Source organism: Rhinoderma darwinii, chromosome 3 (assembly GCF_050947455.1).
Source record: "Rhinoderma darwinii isolate aRhiDar2 chromosome 3, aRhiDar2.hap1, whole genome shotgun sequence".
NCBI lineage: Eukaryota > Metazoa > Chordata > Amphibia > Anura > Rhinodermatidae > Rhinoderma > Rhinoderma darwinii.
Window position 1 is genome coordinate 292,060,770 of NC_134689.1, and position 19,900 is coordinate 292,080,669.

Consider the following 19,900-nt stretch of genomic DNA (forward strand, 5'->3'; position numbering starts at 1 on the left):
TGTAGCCCAGGAAGGATAGAGCATTTCTCTCAAACATGCACTTCTCCAACTTGGCGTACAGGCGATTCTCCCTTAATCACAGCAAAACTTGATGGACATGTCTCTGATGAGTCATCGGATCTGGAGAAAAAATCAAGATGCCATCAAGATAGACCACAACACAAACATAGATTTAGTCACAGAAGATGTCATTAACGAACTCTTCGAAGACCGCGGGAGCGTTACACATGCCGAAGGGCATTACTAGGTATTCATAGTGTCCGTCACGGGTGTTAAATGCCGTCTTCAATTCGTCACTCCAGCGAATCTGGATTAGGTAATAAGTCCCCCGCAGGTCTAGCTTAGAAAACATTTTGGCTCCTCGTATGCGATCAAACAGTTCTGAAATCAATGGCAACGGATATCTAATTTTTACCGTGATCCGGTTGAGACCCCGGTAGTCAATGCAGGGTTGCAGAGAACCATCCTTTTTCTTGACGAAGAGGAAACCAGCTCCTGTCGGGGAGGAGGACTTGGACTGGGTCTCTGGCAAGGAGAGAGGATATACCCTACAACGGGGAAGGGATGCATCAGGAATCAGCTCGATAGGAAAGTCATATGCCCAATGTAGGGGCAGCGTCTCCGCCTCCTTATTGCTAAAGACATCCGAGAACATAGAATAATGAGAAGGCAATCCTGTCAAATACTGAGGCAGAGGAGGCTGAGCCAGATGGATCTGTACCAGGCAGCGGTTGAGGCACTCGGAACCCCACTGGAGAGCCTCTCCAGAATTCCAGTCCAGAACTGGGGCATGTAGTCAGAGCTAGGGCAGGCCCAGCAGCACAGGGTTGATGGCCTTAGACAGGACAAAAAATGAGATGAGCTCAGAATGAAGGGCTCCCACTTGGAGCTTCAATGGCTTGGTCACAGCTACAACCGGGTCTGGCAGAGGTAGTCCATTCCCCGAGGCAACAATCAAAGGCCTCTCCAAAGGGGTTGTGGGCAACTGGAGAAGATCCACCAGGTCTCTCTGAATGAAGTTAGCTGCGCATCCAGAGTCCAGATAGGCTGAGACCCGATGCGTCTTTTCGCCAGACACTATGGTCACGGGATGGGACAATTTAGAAGAAAGTCCATCTTCACCCAGGGTTGTCTCTCCAACCAACCCTAGGCTCTGGGGCTTTTGGGGGCACAGACGCATAAGATGGCCTCCGAGGCCGCAATACAGACAGAGTCCCGAAAGTGCGTCTGCGTTGTCTCTCCTGGGTAGACAGCTTGAGATGGTCCATCCTCAAGGACTCCTTTGGAGGAACAGCTGATGATGACAGCAGGGGGTTGCTGCAAAGTAGGAGCCGGGCTAGGGAGTCCTCCCTGTCTCTTGGAACCGTTCTCGGATCCTTATGTCAATCCAGGCAGCCAGAAGGATGAGGTCATCCAGGGTAGATGGCAGATCTTGGGGCGGCAAACTCATCCTTAATCTCAGGAGACAGTCCCTGCAAGAATGTAGCCAACAAGGCCTCATTGCTCTTCCAGGGTGCGGAAGTGGATTGCGTACTTGCCCAAGTGTCTCCCTGGCGAAGGTTCAGCAAGTAGGCAGCTGCCGACGAGACTCGTCCAGGCTCCTCAAAAACCGTGCGAAATGCCCCTAGGAACCCCTGGAAGTCACGGGTCTCAGGTCCTTGTCTCTCCCAGATAGTGTTCTGGACGGTATAAAAATAGGGAAAGTATTACAAAAAGTTCGCTCACCACATATCCACTGCGTTTCTGTTGCGTTTCCACTGCGTTTCTATTGCGTTTTGTTGATGCAAGTTGGTGTGAATGGATCCAAGTGCTGCAGGTGCTCGTAGATATTCCCAAACTGGTCCTGTGTCGACAGCAGGTAAGCAAGGCAATAGTGGTGTATAGTGAAGGTATATCCGGCACTCAAAGTAAAAGTTATAAGGTTTATTTGGTCATATTTAAAACAAGGAAGTTAAAACAAAAAATCCCGGGACCACGCTTACGTGTTTCATACCAGTGGGGTCCTTAATCATAGCTGATTGACGGTATAGCAGCTGGTCAACAGGGTACAAGTCAAAGTCAATAGTTTGGATAGGTGTACCTGTGGTAACTTCTGACAGTAGCGAAGACAGGCTCGGATGGGACCTAGGCAGCAGGCAGACACCAGGCGTGGTGTAACCAGGAAGGCGTAGTACACAGCACAACATCACTCCAACTCTAAATGGCACTTGAACCAGGATAGCACGGGACACAGGATAGAGGTAGCAGGAACGGGAACACTGGGAACTGGGAAACACTTAAGGGACCATTTGCAGAGACGAACATAGGTAAATGACAACAACGCTCAGGCAATGCAGGAAGGGGAAGGGCCCTTCTTATAGTCCAGGGTGCTCATGGGCTAATTTGGGTATCTAATTCAGGTGTGCGCGCTGGCCCTTTAAGACTGGGCATGGGCGCGCACCCTAAGGGACACAGCAGAGTGAAGCGGAAGTGAGTGGTGGCGTCTCCTGAGGAGGAGATGAAGGCCAGCGCTCACTGATCCATGGCTGCGGCCAGCAGGAGGTGAGTAAACCGGACGGCCCGCGGCAATGGGTGTTACAGGAAGTTTCGGACGTTTTTTGGCGCTGATTCCAAAATCAGCGTAAAAAAACTCAGTGTGAACTGGGCCTTGGACATTTTCCAAATACAAGATAATAAATTTGATTTTTAGACACAAAATTGACTTGTTGAACCCCTTTGAAGAGTTGATAAAATGAAAAGATAATTCTTTAGAATTTTTCCCAACACTGGAAACTAAAAGTGGCAGAAGCTGCAACTCACCATGTATCAGTCTATTCTGTACATTGCTGACATAGACGTGCCATCACCAAATTTATTACAATAACTGAGACCTGTAAAAGTTCTTACCTTCACAAATTCCACTTTGTCATTCTGTTTGAATAACTGCTGTATAGTCTCCATCAAACCTTTAGAAGTGTCAAGACTTTTCCCACAGTCAACTAACTGCTCAAATAAGGACTCTAGTTTAAGTCTCTTCTCTTCTCCAAGAACTTGCATTTTTTCTTCAAGCTTAGACGCAATAGTGTCCATCACTTCTGTGTAATGCAGCTCAAGATTCTGGTCTTGCCTTCCAGAATTCTCCTGAATATTATAAAATAACAATAATTTTTATTTCTGTACATACTGCTACTCAAACCTTCTAGCAAATAATTTCCAAAAAACTCACCTCTACTGTGGTGTACATTTCCTCAAGGTGTCCTGCAAAATTCTCCATCTGTGTGATCTGCTCTTCCAGTTTGCACATATTTTTGTGCATTTCTTCCTGAAGGAAATATAAAGAATAATTGTCATGATATTATGAGAAGAAGGGCTCATGTACCAAGTTGCAAAATTATACGCTATAAGTAAAAACCATGGGCAAGATTTACTAACATTGGTGTTTCATACACCAGCCTTAGTCTGAAGCCTGCTGGAGTAAGATGTGAGCACGTCTATTAAGAAACTTGTTGCATCTTGGACTATCTGTGCGCCACAAAGTGAAATTTATGCTAGCTATGAGCATTTGTATATTTCTGCTAAAATTTAGGAAAATTGTTGGAAAAAATTATAGTAAATTTGTCAGGCTGCAGATGGCCCTGCCCTTTCTGCTAAGCCTTACCCACATTTTTAAGTGCAGAGAGCGTCGTAAAAGGGTAAAAGTATGCAAATTTTTGTGCAAAACATGTGGCATAAACCTCTTAATAAATTACCCCCATGTATTCTTTTTCACATGAGGTACATATGATTGCCTCTCTACCTGTCTGGAGCCCATTCTATCTATATGACATAAAAAATGACCCCCCTGAAAATAGAACATTATCCGAATAAAATACGAAGATATTGACATACGTTTTAATTCCACTGGTGGCCATTTCTGCAAAATTTAAAAACATAGCCACTGCCAACCACCATATGGGTCGTCACATAGTACATGTTGAAAGGGTGGCAAGGTTGTGGTCATCGGCTTCAGAAGTCATAAAGAATAAGCTAGCAAAACTGGTTTTAAGTTTTAATTTATTTATTTATTTTAAATCAGCTACCAATTTTGGTTCTGGCGAGAAAACAAACAAAAAAAGCCTTGAAAACAGCACCAAAACTGCACAATGTGAACAAAATCTATGAGGTCACCATTTGTCAAAAAAAGAGGATACTAGAGTTGCCACCTCTTAGTCTGAATATACTGTATATCTCAGGCATATAAATGACCTCCATATAAAGTATGACAGTCATGGGCGTAGCTAAAGGCTCATGAGCCCCGATGCAAAAGATCTTATTGGCCCCCCCCCCCCCCCCCCCGCAATCTTCTCATGGCCGACGGTCTCCTAAGTGACCCAACAATGCAGAACTAGGAGCCAGGGGCGTCACTAAGGACTTAAAACATCAGGGTAAATAGCCCCAATACATATGTGTCCACCCAAAAAAAATGTGTGTATAGGAGACAGCATATCTATAGCACTACGACCCTATAAACTATGGATTGGATTAGATACATTGGCTCAGCAGACAGTATCACACATGATAGGATTAGATACAGTGGCTGAGCAGACAGTATCACACATGATAGAATTAGATACAGTGGCTGAGCAGACAGTATCACACATGATAGGATTAGATGCAGTGGCCCAGCAGACAGTATCACACATGATAGGATTAGATACAATGACTCAGCAGACAGTATCACACATGATAGGATTAGATACAATGACTCAGCAGACAGTATCACACATGATGGGATTAGATACAGTGGCTCAGCAGACAGTATCACACATGATAGGATTAGATATAGGGCCCAGCAGACAGTATCACACATGATAGGATTAGATAGTGACTCAGCAGACAGTATCACACATGGTAGGATTAGATACAGTGGCTCAGCAGACAGTATCACACATGATAGGATTAGATACAATGACTCAGCAGACAGTATCACACATGATAGGATTAGATACAGTGGCTCAGCAGACAGTATCACACATGATAGGATTAGATACAATGGCTCAGCAGACAGTATCACACATGATAGGATTAGATACAGTGGCTCAGCAGACAGTATCACACATGATAGGATTAGATACAGTGGCTCAGCAGACAGTATCACACATGACAGGATTAGATACAGTGGCTCAGCAGACAGTATCACACATGATAGGATTAGATACAGTGGCTCAGCAGAGAGTATCACACATGATTGGATTAGATATAGGGCCCAGCAGACAGTATCACACATGATCGGATTAGATACAGGACTCAGCTTGCTGACATTGCGGCTCCAGCGCTGGACCCAGGAAAGGTAAGAATAATAATTTTGCTTCTTTATGTGTTACTGATTATTTTTGTGTGTTTGTGTTTTTTTACAGGTTCGGTTGTTGGACTTCGGATACGAGGACTTCAATGACGGCATTTTTTTATTCTCAATAAAATGGTTAATGAGGGTTGTGTTTTTTTTATTTCAATAAAATATTTTTTCTATGTGCTTGTATCTTTTTAAACTTTATTATCACCGCCTTAGTAATGGCCGCTGGCTGATTGACAACCTCCATTACTAAGGCGGGGTTTAATGTTAGCAGGTGCAGAGGCCAACACTAACCCCCATTATTACCCCGGTACCCATCGCCACCAGGGGTACTGGGAAGAGCCGGGTACGAACCAGTACCCGTCCATCTGTAGTGACGAGCAGGCACCGGGGCGGCCGCAGGCTGGTAGTATTAGGCTGGGGAAGGCCAAAAACAGTGGCACCTACCACCCTGGTAATGCTGCCTGCTGCTGCTGTGTTGTAACTGGCTGGTTATGAAAATTTGGGGGGGACCCGACATCGTTCTTTCCAATTTTTTTTTTTTTAAATGACGTGGGGTCCCCCCCATTTTTCATAAACAGCCAGATACAATAAAGCAGCAGCAGCCTAGCATTACCAGGGTGGGAAGGGCCACTGTTTTTGGCCTTTCCCCTCCTGATAATACCAGCCTGCGCCCGCCCCAGTGGCCGACCATCACTACAGATGGTCAAGTACTGGATGGTACCCGGCTCTTCCCAGCACCCCTGGTGGCGGTGGGTACCGGGGTAATAATGGGGGTTAGTGTTAGCCTCTGCATCGGCTAACATTAAGCCCCGCCTTAGCAATGCACGCTGTCAATCAGCCGGCAGCCATTACTAAGGCGGTAGTAATATAGTCTAAAAAAAAACACAAAGACATAGAAAAAATATTTTATTGAAATAAAAAAAAAACACACACCCACACACAACCCTCATTAACCATTTTATTGATAATAAAAAAAAAAGCCGTCATCGAAGTAGTCCTGGAATCTGACGTAGTCCAACGACCGAACCTGTAAGAAAACACATAAAAAACCATGTGTGATACTGTCTGTGGGACCCTGTATCTAAGCCTACCACAAGCTAGGCTTAGATACAGGGTCCAGCAGACAGTAATCTTATACAGTATAAGATTACTGTGTGCTGGGGCCCTGTATCTAAATCTACAGTGTGGTAGGCTTATATACAGGGCCCATCAGACAGGATCACACATGGGCCATGTATCTAAGCCTACCATGTGATTGGCTTAGATACAGGGCCCAGCAGACAGGATCACACAATCTGTGATCCTGTCTAATGGGCCCTCTAAGCCTGCTACATCGTAGGCTTAAAGGGGTTGTGCAGTCCCTAAACATTGATGGCCTATCCTCAGGATAGGCCATCAATAGCTGATGTGTCGGGGTCCGTCTCCCGGGCCCACCAATCAGCTGTTTTGAAGGGGCCGCAGCGCTCGTACGACAGCTGCTTCCCCTTCATTTCACTACTCGCTCACACTGTAAATCGCAGACACCGATTCACAATGTGACCGGAATGAAGATGAAGCAGCTCTCGTACGAGTGCTGCGGCCCCTTCAAAACAGCTGATTGGCGGGTCCCGGGAGTCGGACCCCGCCAGTCAGGGCTACTAATCTTCCTTCCTCTTCAGCCGTGGCGGAGGTCCTGTCCTCTCGATGTTGTGCACGGAGCATAGCGCTGTGACGTCATGCGCTGCGCACAGCGCTTGACGTCAGGACCTCCGCTGCGATCCGGAACCAGGAAGGTAAGTACAGTCTGTTACTATAGTAACAGGGGCCCGCGGCTGTGGGCCCCCTGGCTTCGGGGCCCGGCCCATTTGCGACCGCTGCGACCCCTATAGCTACGCCAGTGATGACAGTTTATACCTTTTCATGGTTAAAAGAACCTTTGGAAGGATTTTTCTTCTTTATTAAATCAATGTGTTATGTGATTTTAAGCAACTTTCAAATTCAGTTTTATTATAAACTGTTTTCCATTTTATGATACAGATTCTATGTATGTTTACAAAAAAGATGTATCGTTCTCTCTCAGCCGAATCCCTCAGTTCAGCTAAAGTGACGGAGTTTGGGTCCTGAGTGTCTCTCACATACAGGATCAAACTAAATTTGATCACATCTAAGTTATATTTACAGGTTAGGCTGGGTTTGTACCCGCGTTGGTGTGTTCCGTTGTTCTGCTGCGTCAGAGGGGCAGAACAAGGGAGTTGGTTCCGTTGCACAACGGATACCGCCGGTTGCCGACGAAACCCATTGACTTTAATGGGTTCCGTCGGCATTCCGTCGGGGTGTCCGTGATTTTACCGGACACAATAGCGCAGCATGCTGCGCTATTGTCTCCGGTAAACTCCGGCAAACCCTGCTGGATCTGCGACGGAGGCCCCTAATGGAGCCTTCGACACAGATGTGAATATAGCCTTGCATAAAAGCTGTATCTTAAAAAGTAAAAAACTTTTTTAATAAAAGTCAATTTGAAACTTGCTTGAAAACACAAAATACAGTAATTGAATTTAAAAAAAAAAATCCTTCCAAAGGTGTACATAGCCTTTAAGAAGTGGCAATGGTATTTAAGTAAAAGGTTCTTGGCACAGAAGCTCATACTTTTACATGGGGCATTAAACATCTGGTGACTTTTAAATATAGATCCCCCACAGATATATTTTATGATCCAGAAGAAATTAAATTTACTATAAAAGATGTGGCCAATTCAAATATAGGATAAAATCCAATAATTAATCTTGCATTTTAAAATTAAATGATTAAATCGTATTTGTAATTGCAGCGCACTGAAGCATTAATCCTAGTGTAACAGAATGTTGGCAGAATTCGAATTTTAGAAATACAAAGAAGTTTTTTTATTTAGATCCTGTCTTACATAACTGTCATTTACGAGTTTATGTGTACCTGGTAGTAAACTAAATAGTTAAAAGAATGGCTCCACAGAGTTTTGTAATCATATAAATGTATAACGTTTTGGGTAAATTACTTCATAAAGTACACGGATTCACTGCCTCCTAAATGATAATTTACCTAAAAATAAGAAAATGAGGCAGCTGACATCTCATTTGGATTGCCAGCGCCTCACGGATTCTGGCGTGTTTTTTTTCTTCTAGCCCCCATTGTTCCTTAGAAACCAGTGCCATTGGCTTTGGTGCCAGATATGCAAATAAGGCCTTTGACTGTCAAGTGGGTAGTTACCCCTTGGCAAGTGACTGGTATTAACCACCTACTTGACAGTCAGAAGAACACTACAGTCTTTGGGACTAAAGGAATTATATTCCCAGCATAGATATGTACATTAAAGGGTCTTTTTTTTGTTTTGTTATGGTAGGTCTCCTTTATATAATGGCTAAGGCCTCATGCACACGACCGTGTTTTTGCGTCCGCAATTCAACCGCAAATCCACGGGTAAATTGCGGACCCATTCATTTCTATGGGCCCATACACACTATCCGTGTTTTCACGGCTCTCCGCATGTCCGCACATCCGTGCCGCAGAAACTACGGACATGTCCTATTATGGGCCGCAAATGCGGTGCGGACATGCCAATAGAAGTCAATGGGCCCGTGGAAATTGCGGATACACCGCCGTGTGTCATCCGCAGTTTTGCGGATTTGCGGAAGTGTTGCTAGGCGACGACCGGGAATGAGTTCTGTCGTCATCATGTTTTACCTAGGCTTTTTATTTTTCATCCGCATTTTGCGGATTACATACGGATGAACTGCGGAGGACATACGGATGAACTGCGGATGACATTTCACGGAACACGGTCCTGGAATTTGCGGACCAGAAAAACACTACGGTCGTGTGCATGAGGCCTTAGGAACTCACAGATAATATTTACTATAGTATACGCTTAACAATAGCACTTGCACAATATATTATTCCAGCTAATCCTACCTTGATGTCTTCTACAGCCGCACTAATTTCTTTGACATCATGATCTTGGTGTATGCCAAACAGCTTTTCAAAGGCTCTAATAGGTGTTTTGCATACAAGACAGAAAATGTCTGGCGCTTCTTCTCTTTCTTCATTGACCTGATTACTTGAATCGATGTGTGAATCTTCTGAACCTTCTGTTGTGTTAACATTGGAACTTGCATCTACACAGCTGTCAGCTGGAAGTTGTTCTTGGCTTCCTTTGACATCTGTATCTTCAGAACTGTTATCTGTAGGTGCAATATTAACACTTTCTTGATGCAAATGTTTGTTGCCTTGCGCTGACATTTCTTCTTTTTCCTTTCTTTGACTATATGTATCTGGAGACTTTTTTACTACTTCTTCAACATCGTCCTTTTCTTTTTGAGACGGCTTGACTGTATGAGGAACATCTACCAGACCTTTAGGATGTCCACCTTCTTGCTCAGATCGGTTTTCTTCTGAACGGTGCTTTGGAAATTGAATGGTTTGCTCCGGTAGAGGAACACTCAGTTTTGTAGGAGTGTATTTGAAGGGTTCTGTTAAGAATTGAAATTCTTCAGAATCTTTATCTTCAGACAATCCATACAGTTTTGCCAACTCATCAACTTCTTTTTCTAAATCTAACTGTGTCTGGCCGGCACCAACTGTATGTATGTCTTTGGGTTCATCAGTCAGTTCTTGTACTTGCTCCTCTTTTCCAGTTTCAGGAAATATTTCTAATCTTCCCTTTGAGTCATACAGATCAGTGTGATAAAATGTCAGGCCCTTCTGCTCTGGCTCATTTTCTTCTATAGATTCCAATTGTTCTACTTGATCAGTAGATGAATCAACATCATTCAGTCTGACAACTTCAAGTTCCTTCACCTTGTCAGGCTCCATTCCTGGCTTTACCGATAGCTACATGAGATTATATCATGATCAAGGGAAATTGACAAGAAAAGGAAACGAAAATAAACATATTATTTTCTTTTTCTGAAAAGTAAAAAAAAAAAATCAACCGGTGACAGGTCATGTTTGACCTATGACATTTCCCCCCTAAAGTTCAAAAATATCTAGTTGAGTTCGAAGTTGTTAAAAAAATGTATTTTCTTCTGAGTAGAAGACTGCCAATAGTCCCTCAGGAGCTGCCAACCAGCTTTTCAAAAATCCTGAATGGAAAATCTGCCTGGTATATCAGGGATACATCCCCCTCTTCTATGTATAGTTAGGCAGATTTGCCATCTTAATAATGTTCTATAGTTTCTGTGCATTTTTATGTTCTACTAATGGCGGCCAGCAATGCAGCCGATGAGTTCAAGTGTATTCATATATTCGCGCTCCCCCTGCCTCCGTCCATCCTCCAGCCACTGAGTGACATTTTTTCCCTATTACTGTGCATAGGGATAAAAGTTTTAATCATCGGCTGGTGGGCAGGGGGGAAGTGGAGGCAACATAAATCATCGGCAGTACAGAAACTTTAGAACATTATCAGTGTGTCTGTCACTTACTTATGCTGCCATCAGACAGGGCAGCATACATATATGACAGATCTGCTTTAATATTGTAAGACAGACATTCCCATAATAAATATATTAATAAGTATATGGTGAATTGCTAGATATGCAATTCTCTCATCTATAAGGGCTTGTCCACATATAATGGAATTGCTGCATATTTTCCGTCCGGAATTGTGGATGGAAAATACGCAGCAGAATACAGTAGCAACAAAGTGGACAGAATTTTTGCGGATTTTGCTGCATTTTTTTCCATATCTGTGAGATGGTGGTTTCTCCTCTAAAATCGCCGCAAAATCTGCACCATTTTCTGCAGTAAAAAACACAGGAAATGGTGCGGTTTTTCCGCAGCGGAGTGTCTGATACTTTCAACGGAAATTCTGCCGCAATTCCGTTACATGTGGACAAGCCCTTACTGTAGGTTAACACTTTAACCATTACCACTGCATTAAATAATGGCAGCAATGTACTAGAGTAGACTGAATAATGACATATACACAAGAATTATGGGAGAACGCAAGCTAGAAGAAGCAGCCTCCTACTTTCTATACTTTTTTTTTTTTATCAAGAACAACAGATAACAGCTCATAGCTGAAGAAAACCAATGTCTGCCAAGGTGTTAAGATTTAAAAGAATATATAACGCATTTTATGTGATTCTGTAATTTCAAACTACAGAGGGCATGTCACTGTAACATGAAAAAGGCATCAGCAGCTCAGCGTGAAGCTACTAAAAGGCTTATAGGTATAAAATAGCCATGCACACAATTACCTGATAATTTGGGTTCCTATCCCTGTGTGAGACAACCGCATAGAGGAGACCAAGGGATCTGCTTATGGGAAAGGAGCATGAAAGCCCTGGGGTAATTTTAGACAGTGTGCCCAGGAATACTGATATCCCAGCAGTAATGGAGGATGACAAATATAGATCCTTGCAGCTGTCCCCTACTCTTCGCATGTCAAAAGGCAGAAGCCGCCTGGCAAATAACAGACTAGATCATCAATAATAACATGATCTAGTGAATAAGGAGTAAGATATTCATGTCATTTACCAGACCATCTAAAATACACATTTGAAGATGTCCTTTCATATTTATAATTTGTGAAACATTTATATATTTTTTATATTTTAGTCTATCTAGTGAACTACTACTGCAAGTGTCATAGATGTATATGTTATCTTAACCCTTTAAAGACCGAGACATTTTTTGTTTTTACGTTTTCGTTTTTTACTCCGTGCCTTCTATGAGCCATAACTTTTTTATTTTTCAATCAGTAGAATGGTGCGAGGGAAAGTTGTAGTTTCTATTGGCACCATTTAAAGTACCATATACTGTACTGGGAAACGGGAAAAAAATTATTTGTGGGGAGGAATAGGAAAACCCGCTGTCATCGAAGTAGTCCTCGAATCCGACGTAGTCCAACAACCGAACCTGTAAAAAAACACAAGCACACGAAAAAGATTAGTCACACATAAAAAAGCAAAGCAATTATTATACTTACCTTTCCTGGGTCCAGCGATGGAGCCGCAATGTCAGCGAGCTAGACCCTACATCTAAGCCTATCATATGTGATAAAGTCTGCTGTGCCTCTATATCTAATCCTATCCATATCCATAGGGTTTTAGGGCTATAGATATGCTGTCTCTCCTGATGTTTTAAGACCTCAGTGACGCCCCTGGCTGCTAGTGCTGCATTGTTGGGTCACTTAGGAGACCCAGCGATGCAGCTGAAAGATGCGGGCTGTCGGCCATGAGAAGGTGGGGGGGGGGCAAGAAGGACTTTTGCCTGGGGCCCATGAGCCATTAGCTACGCCCCTGCACCCAGGCCCTAGCCTCCATCTCCATAGTGACCTAGCGATGTAATGTGCTGCCGACATTGCGTCACTAGGTAATACAAGTTTATTAAAAAACTAGGTGGGAGTTCTTCAGGGCCTCATTTTTAAAATATGTTTGCTGTGTGCTGTGCTTGCATTGAAGAAGAGAGTCTAAAGAAATGGCTACACACAGACTTCACTCTTGCCACAACTCCAATTTCAACTTGTGTAAGACATGAGTGCAACTTTTATACCATGGTACGTCAGTATCTCTACCCTGTTCAGCAATCCATACATTTATCCACAGGGCCTACACCCTGCTGATGAATGTGGTGCAGATTAAAGAGGCTCTGTCACCACATTATAAGTGCCCTATCTCCTACATAAGGAGATTGGCACTATAATGTAGGTGACAGTAATGCTTTTTATTTTAAAAAAACGATCTATTTTTACCACTTTATTAGAGATTTTAGATTTATGCTAATGAGTTGCTTAATGCCCAAGTGGGCGTATTTTTACTTTAGACCAAGTGGGCGTTGTACAGGGGAGTGTATGACACAATCATACACTATTCACAATCTCTGCACTTCGTTACTGTTTCTGTGGTAGTTACAGCTGAGGAAGCGTGATCTCGTTGTAACCTGTTATTTACAGTGAGATCTCGCGAGATCACTCTTCCTCTGCTGTAACTACCACAGACAGAGTAACGAAGTGCAGAGATTGTGAATAGACATCCTGTGGAATGTCTATTCACTGTCTAAACACTTCAGTATCGTTAATGTGTTAGTATAAGACAGCACATAAGGATCTAGCAGGATCCCTATGCGCTGAGTAAATGAATGGAGAGGAGTGCATCATGTTGATTGGTCAGCGTCATACACTCCCCTGTACAATGCCCACTTGGTCTAAAGTAAAAATACGCCCACTTGGGCATTAAGCAACTCATTAGCATAAATCTAAAATCGCTAATAAAGTGGTAAAAATAGATCGTTTTTTAAAAATAAAAAGCATTACTGTCATCTACATTACAGTGCCGATCTCCTTATATAGGAGATAGGACACTTATAATGTGGTGACAGAGCCTCTTTAAATCAATGTCAGGGTCAAGCTGGCATGTTTTTCTTCCACTTCTCTTATTAGAAAGTGGTGGTGATGGTTAATAAATGAGCCCCACTTACAAAAAGTGGCCAATGAGGCTTCATAAGTATCAGCCTGGAATATCTTTCAGTAAACCTCATTTTTTGTTGTGCATGTGACTCAATGTATTGCTTCAGACTTCAAATGTCACCTGACAGTTTCTATGCCAGCCGTGGCAGACTTAGGGCCATATCACAAAGTTGGACTACTTCTCAGGGTAACTACTGGTTGAGGAGCAAACCTTGGGCACAAACTTAGGCTGCATTCACATCTGCGCCAGCGCTCAATCGACTGCGCTATTCACGCCGCCAAAACGACGGAACCCTTTCACAAAGGAGACAAACGGAAACCATATGCACAGGCTCATTTACATATTTAGAAATAAGTTCATAACTTTTAAAGTAATAAACGTTTTGGGACACAAATTTCACTAGCATTATCAGTGTGACTGCGCCTGTTAGGTGAGCTGGGATAAGCTAGGATAGGGCATTACTAAACTAGTGACAGAGCCTCTTTAAAGCTGGCAATACACATGAGATAGATATGAACACTAATTCGGTCAACGATTCTCTTGACTCGACCCAAAAAATGCATGCTTGGCTGAAATCAATGGAGTAAATAAAATAAACCGCTGCTAGAAATGTCCGGCAGCAGCTTACCTCCGTGGGAACAAAGGATCGCATGTTGAAATCCAACATGCCCCTTTCCCCCTACATCTGCCATTGGGGGACAGTCAGGAGACCATCATTCACATTAGAGATTTATCAAAAACTAGATTTATCAAAACTAGTGCAAAGGAACAACGGAGCAGTTGTCGATAGCAACCAATTGGATTCCAGCCCTCATTTTCCATAGGCCTTTTAACCCCTTTACTGACATTTGACATTATTGTACGCCATGGAAGCTCAGGGGGAGTATGGAGATGGCTTACGGGCTGAGTTCGCTCCATACTCAGCAGGTGTGAGCTGTAACATACAGCCAACAATTCACTGTAATGGCAAGATTTGGAGATAACTCCGCTCCCGGCCGTTTAACCACTCTGATGCCTTAGTAACGATCACGGCATCTAAGTAGTTAGAAAGAGTGGGATGGGCCCCTCCGTCACCCCAATGTGATCACGGTGTGCCAATGGTGTCATGGCAGACTGGGGGCCTAATGAAGACCCCCAGTTCTGCCATCGTTCTGCTCCTACTAAGGAGTATTGTGCGAGCGAACAAACTATCGCTTGTTCAATCCTCTAGGCACTAAAAAAATGGAAAAAACAGTTAAAGTTTTTGTAGTTTACAAAAAATTTTAAATTCAAAGTTAAAAAAAAAAACTTTTTCTCTTTTGTAATGTAATAAATAGAAAACAACAACACAATCTGTATGGCCATATCAGTAAAAGTCCAAACTATTGCATAATAATATTATTTATCCTGCACGGTGAATAAATAAAAATCACCAGACTTGCTGTTTCTTGGTCACTTTGCTTCCTCCAAAAAAAATGATCAAAAAGTAGTAAATGTACGCATATATGGTACCAAAAAAAAAACACAACTCGCCCTGTAAAAAATAAGTCCACTCAGAATATGGCGACACAAAACTATTTTTTTTTTTTTACCAAACAGTTTTTTCTTTGGAAAATGAGTACATCATAAAAAAAAACGACATACATTTGGTATCTGTATAATCATATTGACCCGTAAAATAAAGTTGACATGTCATTTTTTTCCACACTGTAAATGCCGTAAAATCGAAACCCAAATTCTTTTTCCCATTTGACCTCGCAAAGAATGTGTTTTCCCGTTATCCAGTACATTATATGGCAAATTAAATTGTGCCATTAACCCCCGCCAATACGCCTTTTCACGGCGGCCGTTAAGGGTACTTATGCCGGAGCGCCGCCTTTTCACGGCGCTCTGACATAAGCCCGGCACGGGTGTCCTGTGACGGCTAAAGTGGGTGTTGGGCGGTCTAAAGACAGCCGGACACCTGCTCTAACGTGCGGGATCGATTTGGACATCGATCTCACCCGTTTAACCCCTTAGATGCGGTGCTCAATAGCGAGCGCCGTATCCAAGTGCTTTTGGAGGGAGGCTGCTCCCTCTCTCACCCCATCGGCGCCCTGAAATTGCAATCGCAGGGTGCCGATGGCATCTATAGCAGCCGGGGGCCTAACAAAGACCCCCAGGTCTGCCTATAGTGGATGCCTGCTAGGCCATGCCTGAGGCATGACTGAGAAGATGCCTGTCAGTTTTACACTGTAAGGGCGGGTTCACACATAGCGGAATTTCACTTAAATTCCGCTGCGGACACTCCGCAGCGTTAATCCGCAGCGGAGCCGTTTCTCCATTGACTTTCACTTTAATTTAGCAGTGTTCGTTTACACGATGCGTACAATTCCGCTGCGGAGCATAGGCTGCGGAGCGGAATTTGGTGTCCGCAGCATGCTCTGTCTGTTGCGGAGCAGTGGCGGACTGGTTGCGGACTCATGGCGGAATTTCTCCATTGACTTCAATGGAGAGTCAAAATTCCGCAATGAAGTCCGCAGATCTTATGTGTGCTGCGGAGCGTATTGCTTTTACTACCATGACATTTCTTCATTCTGGCTGGACCTATGTATTTCTAGGTCTACAGCCAGACTGAGGAAGTCAATGGGGCTCCCGTAATGACGGGAGCGTTGCTAGGAGACGTCTGTAAATAGTCACTGTCCAGGGTGCTGAAAGAGTTACGCGATCGGCAGTAACTGTTTCTGCACCCGGGACAGTGACTACCGATCACAATATACATGTATCTGTAAAAAAACATATAAGTTCATACTTACCGAGAACTCCCTGCGTCTGTCTCCAGTCCGGCCTCCCAGGATGACGTTTCAGTGTAAGTGACGGCTGCAGCCAATCACAGGCCAAGCACAGGCTGCAGCGGTCACATGGACTGGAGCGTCATCCAGGGAGGTCGGGCCGGATGCCGAAAGAGGGACGCGTCACCAAGACAACGGGCGGTAAGTATGAATTTCTTTGACTTTCACTAGGGAAAGTGCTGTCCCTTCTCTCTATCCTGCACTGAATAGGGAGAAGAGAAGCACTTTTCCTGCAGTCCGCAGCGGCCAGTCCGCATCAATTTTCTGCACATTTTGTGCAGATCCGCTGCAGAATCTGCAACGCAGATTCTGTGCGGCATTGATGCGGACAGTTGCGGAGGAATTCCGCCATGTGTGGTCATGCCCTAATACAGAAGTATTGCAGTGTATTATAAAAGCGATCAGAAAATCGCATAGTGAAGTCCCCTAGTGGGACTAAAAATAAAGTTATCAAAAAGTTTAATAAAGTTAATGATAAATAAATAAAAATCTCAAATAAAAAACCCACTTTTTCCCTTATAAAATACTTTAATATGATATTTTTTTTTAATTAAAACATTACACATTATTGGTATCGCCGCGTCCGTAACGACCCCACCTATAAAGCAATTATGTTATTTAACCCGCATGGTGAATGCCGTAAAAAAAAAAAAAAAAACAATGCCAGAATTACTGTTTTCTGTTCATCCTGCCTTCAAAATTTTTTATAAAAAGTGATGAAAAAGTCTCATGTACTCCAAAATGGTACCAATAAAAACTAAAAGTCGTCCCGCAAAAAACAAGCCCTCACACAGCTGCATCGGCGAAAAAATAAAACAATTATAGCTCTTAAAACATGGAGACACAAAAACAAATAATTTCAAAAATGTTTTTACTGTGTAAAAGTAGTAAAACATACAAAATCTATATTAATTTGGTATCGCCACAATCGAATGAGCGACTAAATAAAGTTATTATGTTATTTATACCACACGGTAAACGGCGTAAATCTAAGATGCAAAAAAGCGTGGCGAAATGTATGTTTTTTTTCCATTAGCCCCCCCGAAAAGTTAATAAAATGTAATCAATAAATTATATGTACCCCAAAATGGTGCTATTAAAAAATACAACTTGTCCCTCAAAAACAAGACCTTATACAGCTGTGTCGAGGCAAAAATAAAAAAGTTATAGCTCTTGGAATGCGACGATGGAAAAACGTAAAAAATGGCTTGGTCATTAAAAACTACAACTCGACTGCAAAAAAACAGCCCCTCATATGACTATATTGATGGGAAAAATAAAAAAAAGTTAGAGCTTTTGGAAGGTGGGGAGGAAAAAGCTAAAATGAAAAATTGCTGCTGAGGGAAGGGGTTAAAGAATGAAAGCAGCAACATGATTGGCTGGTTCTGATGAATCTTTCACAGTGTTTACGGAGAACAGTAGTCCGCCCTGGGAGCCCAATCACTGGAGGGTCACATGGCTACACCCGTAATGCTGCTGACGTCACTCCTCTCGTCTACATTTACCATCAGCGGCCAATGACAAGTAACGTGGAAATTTCCGGCTCCGCCCTCCTCCAGCCCTGTTTACGGAGGTCATGTTTATACGCGGCCATTACCCTGGGGGCGGGAGCTGTCACCTCTGAGGGAACACCTGGTCACATGTCGGTGTAGCGGGCTCATTAGTCACGGGGTACAGGCCGCGGCCGGCTATGGACTGTGACAGGATGGACAGTCTGGACGGCTGGGTGGCCGTACGCCCCAACCTCTTCCAGGAGCCGGAGCAGTATAAGATGGGCTTCATCGTGGCCTGGAACCAGGTGGACAGCAAGTTCGCGGTCACCTGTCACAACCGGACCGCGCAGCGGAGGAAGCGGCGGGAGGGGGAGGACGGGGAGCAGAGCAGCTGGGCCGGGCTTTACACAGTGCAGGACCTGGAGCACATCCACCGGCAGCTGAGCTCGGTGTGCAGCTGCTTGGAGCCCTGGTTCCCCAGCTTCCCGGCCCAGCACCCCGCGGGGAGCCTATGGACACTGCTGTTTCCTAATGCCCCGTCCTGGGAGGGCAGCGCGGAGGAAGTGGACGCAGTGTGCCGGGCACTGGAGGTCTACCTGGGCGCCGCCATAGAGCAGTGCGGCCGTAAGATCGTGCTGGATTTACTGTTCCCGGAAGACGAGGAGGATGAGGAGAAATACTTCGAAAACCTTCACGAATTCCGCAAGAAGAGCCTGGAGGAGCAAGTGTCCCGTGCCAAGGAGAAGCTGCGCACGGTGCGGGCAAGGGAGGGTAGCCTGGCATGTATAGGATACATTCATATATACAGTAATAGAATAGCCGAAGACCTACATAAACTGAGCAGTTCTCCTTATAGGGGTGTTCCAAGCAGAGGCAATTCAGGGGCCACCACCTCTCAGGAGAACATATCAGAAGCATGTCCATCTTTTATGAATAAAACTAATCTACATAAAGTTAATCTTGTACTGGCCTCCTGCCCACTTCAGTTTTTTCCTTCAGGGTGCTATCCGTTGTCACAGATACCACCCTGAACCCATTCATTTCAATGCGGCCATGCACACTGCCGTTGTTTTAACGGAACCGTGCGGCCGTTCAGTCAAAAGTAGTGCAGGTCCTACTCCTGCCTGTTTTTGATGGAACAGTCTCTGCCTTTGCATTGAATTTGGTCCGTGAAACAACGGGCTGCACACGGAAGCCGACCGTCATTAACGGCCGCCGGAAGTTTGCATGAGGCCTATCCCTAAGTCACAGTCTGTATTATAATCTAGAGTTGCATTCACAAATCTGCAACCTTCAGAGCTGAAATCTAAGAATTCACTTTTGGTTGTTCTGGTGATCTGCATTCTGGAAAATGTCTGTATTACAATTCACTGTACAGTAAAGGGATTAGAACTGGTGCTGTATTGTAGGAGCTCAATTAAAGGGTAACTAAACGTTCAACAAACTTGTGACGTGTCAGAGATTTTGATTGGTGGGGGTCTGAGCACGGAGACCACCACCGATCGCTAAAACAAAGCCGCAGAAGCACTCGTGTGAGCGCTGAACTGTTTCGTTTCTGTTCGGCTTTTTCCGGATAGCTGATGTAGCGGTGTACGGGCTCATAGACTTTCTGTTGAGCCTGTTCTCCGCTACATTGATCTCCAGAAAGAGCCGAACAGAAACACGAGCACTTCTGCCACTTTGTTTTAGTGATTGGTGGGGGTCTCAGTGCTCGGACCCCCACCAATCAAAACTTCTGACATCACTATAAGGGCGGATTCACACGAACGTGGCTTTCGTCCGTGCAGCCCGCGTGGTTTTCACGCGGGTCGCACGGACCTATACAAGTCTATGGGGCAGTGCAGACAGTCCGTGAGTTTCATG

The 19,900-nt window shown here is 44.1% G+C and overlaps 2 protein-coding genes across 2 annotated transcripts in view; one reads left to right on the forward strand and one right to left on the reverse strand.

The window, feature by feature from the left end:
- Positions 1-11,157, reverse strand: part of FSD2 (fibronectin type III and SPRY domain containing 2) — a 45,130-nt gene extending 33,973 nt beyond the window's left edge. The window contains exons 1-3 of the mRNA XM_075855232.1: positions 9,239-11,157; positions 3,206-3,301; positions 2,887-3,120 (exon numbers count right to left, since the gene is read on the reverse strand). Of these exons, the coding sequence (XP_075711347.1) occupies positions 2,887-3,120; positions 3,206-3,301; positions 9,239-10,138 (1,230 nt within the window). The 5' untranslated portion in view covers positions 10,139-11,157. The remainder of the gene's footprint in view (positions 1-2,886; positions 3,121-3,205; positions 3,302-9,238) is intronic.
- Positions 11,158-18,077: 6,920 nt separating this feature from the next.
- Positions 18,078-19,900, forward strand: part of WHAMM (WASP homolog associated with actin, golgi membranes and microtubules) — a 38,829-nt gene continuing 37,006 nt past the window's right edge. The window contains exon 1 of the mRNA XM_075858064.1: positions 18,078-18,792. Coding sequence (XP_075714179.1) covers positions 18,235-18,792 — 558 coding nt within the window. The 5' untranslated portion in view covers positions 18,078-18,234. The remainder of the gene's footprint in view (positions 18,793-19,900) is intronic.